Here is a 6,000-nt window from a genome sequence, read left to right as displayed (position 1 = left end):
CTACTCTTGCTTTACTCTATTTATTTCCTGAAAAGTACACACTGACATTTTAACCACATGAGTCACTCCTCTGACTAAAACTCTTAGGTGGCTTTCCAATGTTCTAAGAATAAAAGCTAAAATTTGCAGTTCCGTCCTTCTTGCAGTTCCTTGCCCAGACTCCTCCTGTATCGGCACCAACACGTATGCCAGTCCTCACCTGGAGTCCTTTCCTCCCTACTCTGCCTCACCAGGGGCCTAACTTGTCTCCAATCTAAATTATTTTTTTTTTTTTTAAGATTTTATTTATTTACCTGACAGAGATAGAGACAGCCAGCGAGAGAGGGAACACAAGCAGGGGGAATGGGAGAGGAAGAAGCCAGGCTCATAGCACAGGAGCCTGATGTGGGGCTCGATCCCACAACGCCGGGATCACGCCCTGAGCTGAAGGCAGACGCCTAACCGCTGTGCCACCCAGGCGCCCCTCCAATCTAAATTATTATTATTTTTTTAATTTAGTAGCATCTACTCTTTTCCTTCATAGCTCTTATTACAGCTTGTAATTACATATTCATTTTGGTGACTTTTGGGCAATGCCTGTCTCCCCTCAAGGCTCTAAGTGCCCTAAGGGTAGGGATTGCCTCCATTTTGCTAACTGCCATAGCCACAGAGCCTAACACAGAAACTGGCAGACAGCAAGTACCCAAATATTTGATGGACGATTAAATAGGAAGAGATTGGCATGGCTAGAGATGGTTGAGATGTAAGATAAGAACCTGAATTTGTGTGCTAATGATAGAAAGGGAACAGGGTAGATTTATTTTCAAGAGAAAAATCAACAGAATTTGATGACAGGTTGTGGGAGAGAGATAATGCTTTATTAACTGAACATGCTACCTGACTCAGAGAGGAAGGAGTTGAAGACAACCAAATTCTCAAGCTGGGGTCACTAATGGTTAGCTTTGGGTAAATAGAATATTGATATTGGTTTTAGACATATCAGGGGGACATGACCTGCCCGGGAGACATGACCTGACCAAGGGACGTCAAGGCAGAAATGTTCAGAAAGTTGCAGGGTGAAGCTGGAGTTCCAGAGGGTCAGGAGCATAAGAGAGAAGCTCAGAGCAAGTTGTTCACAGAAGTGAGAACCAAAGCATCTGATACAATTCAGATGCTGTAGAGAGAAAGATTTACCTCCCTTTATGTTTATTTTCTTTTAATCAAAGGTTTTTACTTTTAAGTACCCTCTGCACCCAACACTGAGCTTGAACTCACGACCCCACGATCAAGAGCACGCTCCAACAACAGAGCCAGCCAGGTGCCCCCACCTCACTTTAAAATAAGATACGTGCCTCAAGAGGATGGGCAGGGGGCAAGCCTCGTGCACTGCTAATGACTAGTACCCATATCTTTGATACAAGAAGAAACAGAAATCCAGAGAAGCAAAGTGATCCACTCAAGGTCACACAGCAAGCCAGTGATGACACAGTCTCACACCTACTTTTCCTGACCCGGAAGGTCCAGTTTTCTTTGCATTGTAATTCAGAAACCTCCTGAGTTTTCAGACATGCCTGCTTTACAGCAGACAATACCATTTCCTGATAGTCAAGGCAGACAAATAAAAGGCAGGAATTTCTTTTCCTTAGTTTATTAAAGATGACAATAAACTGTTAGGTTGTGTATGAATTACAGCAAGTAGAAATCCAGTTCAGAATACGAGTTGTACATGAACAGAACACCTCTATTTAGACTCTTGCTCCTTTTATGTTAATTCAACAAAAGCTCTAAAGCCTTGGCAGAGAAAGTCAATAACAGCCTCATTCAAGTGGAAAATATCTGCCTTCCACTCTTCTGCTATGTCTTGAACCTTGTCTCTACCTTGTAAGCAAACTTTTAACTTTTTCCCTTTATTTACAAAAAAGAACTTCCCTCCCATTTCATTCAGAAGGAATGTTCTTCAGTGCATTCAATGCTTTCCCCCACAATAGCAGGGGGGTTTTAGATACTGCTATAAGTTGCAAAGTGCTTTCAAAACATCCTATACTCTTTCCTCTCTCTCTTTCCTTTCAAATAAATAAATAAATGGGTATTTGGACAGTGATGACAGCAGAGTGTCAGGGTGACTAAAACAGATATGCAATCTAAGGAGATGGAATGGGGAAGGTGGAGAAAAATAAGTGAAAAACCAGGAGCATGTAAGATTGTTGAGCTCAACTTTGGAAACTGTCAGCATTTTCCATCCTTTGGTCCTCTGCTAATACGAAACGGGCAGGACAATAATGACAGGGCATCTCTTCTCCAGTGTAGTGACTTAAGAGTAAGGAGCCAGATGTGTAATTTATACCAAAACTGGACATAGAGCTCACCATGTTTTTTAAAACCCGAGTCTGAATCTGAGGCCTAACCCTTGGTAAAACTTGAATTGTGTGGGGCCTATTCCCAAAGCTCCTTGAAAGATAATGGAGCTCCTGGTTAGCCCTTCAAAACTGGGTTGGGCTGGAGGCCTTGGCTCTCAGAGCCTCCCCCATGAACTGAACGGAGAAGAGCCTCAGGGTCTTCCGGCCTAATCCTAAGTCTGAGGCACAGAGACCAAGGCCATGGGTCAATTCCATCCTGCTCCCTCTGGCCCCGGTGAAGCCTCAGCTCTGGCCATTACCGTACTGCCCCTTCTACTTCCTGTGAGACTCCTGGTTGCCTCCAGCTTAGCCACTCATCCGCTTCCACCGACCATGTGCTATTTTCCATTCAGCTTCTTGGGGCAGCGTCCACACCAAGTTTTTTCGACTAGCAACCAATTATGGAAAGACAAGTATACAAGAAGTCAGTCCCAGAAAAAAAATGCTGTGAGCTCTTGTTCACAGAGCTGTCAGCCCTCTGAACAGCGACCCTGACCAGTGTTTAGGCAGGGGTTGGGGTTACAGCAACATAAAGAAAACCACAAACATAGTCACGGTCCCATCAAAATGCACATTTTAAGAAAAGGTATGTGTGTGTTAAAATTAGTAACATGAAAAGAATGAATGAACACATAGATATCACCAGGCTACAGAGTTCAGTGTATTCGTAGGCATAAAGGCTCTTGTTATCCCAAGGACAGAGGAATATTCACACTCACACTCACGTCCACAAATTGCCAAGTTCTCTAACCACACTAATACCAGAAATCTCCCCACCCCAAGGCTGATTTTAACAAAAGAAACTAAGGTGAGAGTTCAGCCACCAGGGAGGGTCCCAGCTCTGGTGCAGGAAGGGGATGAGAATGGAGTGGGGCCATACTTTCACGCAGAGCCAAAATGACCATCTAACAGAGGACACAGTGGCAAGAGACCCACAAATAAGATGGTGGATAGAGTTTCTGTCTGCAGCTTAGGATGGCATCGGGGACTTGCCCGAGCTTGAAAGATCATGTCTGCACCAGAGCTAGGATGACTAGAGAGACTTCATCATGTAAGAGGAGGCCAACAGCTCCTCTGACCGAATAAATGCTCTTGAAGCAATAGAGTTGCAGCCTTGTTTACGCCTGGTGGAAGGCTATGAAGGGGCCTGGCTTAAGTATCAGTTCTGTTTCTTTGCTTCAAGCCCACCAGGGTAAAGAAAGTCAGTTTGTAACATCATCGATGCCTACAGTATTTCAAACGAGGAGGTCATGGTGGCCTCCGTGAGGTCTCTGAGGATTCCAGGTAAGAATGCTGTTTTTATGGCCTGAAAAATACCTACATAAGCTGGACAGAATGCCCACGATGTAGTCCAATTCTCTGCTGCTTCTCCTCAGAGCCCAGTCTGACTCTATTCCAGGACAGAGAGAGAAAACTCCATCCTCCTACTTCAGCAGCAAAGGAGAAGTGAGTTAGTTGCGAAAGGCCTGACTCAGAAGCTCCAGAACTAAAACAAAATAGAACTGGAAATGATACTTGAAATGCAGCTGAAACCAGATCTGGTTCAAGTAGAGAAGGCCATGGATGTCAGAAGAGCTGGGTCTCACAGTCCATTCCTCTGACAGAGGCACTAGAAGCTTCACATAAGGATTCATATGTCAGTTCTGATGGATACCCGGTACCTACAAATTGTCACAACAGAATGGACCCCAACAACCTAACAAAGGTTGATTTACATGGATGTTAGACAAGTCATAAAAAAAATAATAATAATGATAATAATTATAGAAAAAAAAAAAACCAAGTGGGGAAAGTCCTTAAAAGGGTGGCTCAGTTCTGCATTACGTGTGACCCTGGCCCCTGGAAAGAGGGCTTAATGTGCTTTCTTCAGGTGGCCTCCAGGACAGTGGCCTCAAGGGCCAAGGCTTCAGTGGGTTCCTCCTCGTAGTCTGACATGTAAGACTCCAGGCTCTGTTTGGCCAGCAGTTCCCGCCGGGCCTGCAGCCGCTCACACCGGGGACAGCTTCCAGACTTGAAACAAGCTTTATGGTAACAGGCTTTACACTCTATTCAGGTTGGGAGGGTGAGAGAAGAGAGAACAACTTGTATTATCTCAAGGTGAAAGTAAGTCACTGCCACAGCCCCTTCTCACCACCAAGGCTTGGTGCGTCCGGGCTGAAAACAGAGAGTTGCTGAGTCAAACTCAACTCTTGTTAACAGGGATGGCTGAGGGAAATAAATTAGCTTTGGGTTCAGTCTTGTTTGCCCACTGCACACCTGGCACCGTCCTTACCTTCACAGGTCCGGCACTTATGGAGCTCAAAAGGAAAGATGATGTCATCCTCATTCTGACAGAACTCACAGATGAAGCCCTTGGCTTGGCAGAGCTGGGGAGGAAAAGGACAGGCAGCAAAATCAGGGGCAGCATACCAGGAACCGGCACCAGGGGATGAACACAAGTGAGGGAAGGAACAAAATATAAATAAGACTTGAGTGGGCTCTCAGGGGTTCTCGTGCCTTCTAGGAAGAGAGCCAGCTGGACTTAGGAGCATGAGAGCTAAACTGGGGCCTGGACTGGGCAGTGTGAGACAGAGCTTTAAGGTGGGTACAAGAGAGTCTGAGAAGCTCTAACCACAAGAATGGTTTGTGATGCAGAGATTTTGAAAAGGAAGGAATGGTGCCACAATGGGCTCCCTAAAGTCAAAATTCCAGTGTGGGTGATGATTCTATTTTGAAATAGGAACCACAGCAATTAAGATAAAATATGAAGACAAGAGTATTTCTCCAATATAACACCCATCCCTGAATCAGGTTAGAGCAAAGTCTTTCTGATTCCCCCTGCTACACAGGATCTCTACATATGCCCTGTTTTAAGCTCTAATTCCGGGACTGTCACAGGAACACAAACGGGGCATATTCTAAGATGCAAAATTCTTAAAATGGAACTTCTGAAATTCTGGCACATTGGGTATATCAAGGACATAATAACTTGCATCTATAGAACAAAGCTTACAAAATGCTTTCACGTAAATTATTTCACCAATTCTCAAAAATCCTGAGAGGAAAGGACAAGGGTTATTATTATCTTCGTTTTAGAGACAAGAAAATTAAGGCTTACTGCAGAGAGGGCAAAGTATTTTCTTTGGTCACAGTGACTGAAAACGATGAAGCGGAGACCCTCTCCAGACTCTAACTCAGGGTTCTCCTCCCACATCAGGACGATTCTATAGTGAAGGCCTGCTCAGTCCTGCCCGTTACCCAGGGGCTATGCCAGTAGCACATTCTCTTCGAATTTCAGGTTCTTCAGATCTGGACGTTTAGCTGTTCATCGACCCAAGGAAGAGCAATCCTGCCCAGTTTCTGTCACAGTGCTGACAGACCATGTCAACTTTCTGGAATTGCATGGCAAGAACCTGGGCCCACCCCACTCTCCAGATCCCTAACCAAGAGCCCAGTCCCGTGCTAAAGAGAGACCGTCTCACCATGCATCGCTCTACGTGGGCAGCCCCTGCCCTGGTGAGCTCAGCAAGCCGGGGCCCCAACTCCCCCTTCCTGGTTGCAGTCAGGTCATTCAGTGAGTACAGGTGGAGATCCTCAGTCAGGTGGCCTGGAACTGTGTCAAAGGAATCCAGGAGCCTACAGGAAG

General features: G+C 45.4%; 1 protein-coding gene across 1 annotated transcript in view; it reads right to left on the bottom strand.

Annotated features, from left to right (window-relative positions):
• Positions 1-1,067: 1,067 nt before the first annotated feature.
• The window catches only part of RUBCN (rubicon autophagy regulator), a 54,209-nt gene continuing 49,276 nt past the window's right edge, over positions 1,068-6,000 (bottom strand). Inside the window, exons 17-19 of the mRNA XM_034670918.1 lie at positions 5,837-5,990; positions 4,648-4,741; positions 1,068-4,420 (exon numbers count right to left, since the gene is read on the bottom strand). Coding sequence (XP_034526809.1) covers positions 4,242-4,420; positions 4,648-4,741; positions 5,837-5,990 — 427 coding nt within the window. The 3' untranslated portion in view covers positions 1,068-4,241. The remainder of the gene's footprint in view (positions 4,421-4,647; positions 4,742-5,836; positions 5,991-6,000) is intronic.

Source organism: Ailuropoda melanoleuca, chromosome 1 (genome assembly GCF_002007445.2).
Source record: "Ailuropoda melanoleuca isolate Jingjing chromosome 1, ASM200744v2, whole genome shotgun sequence".
Lineage (NCBI taxonomy): Eukaryota > Metazoa > Chordata > Mammalia > Carnivora > Ursidae > Ailuropoda > Ailuropoda melanoleuca.
The sequence above is the reverse complement of the archived record's forward strand: the minus strand, read 5'-3'. Positions and strand labels throughout refer to the sequence as shown.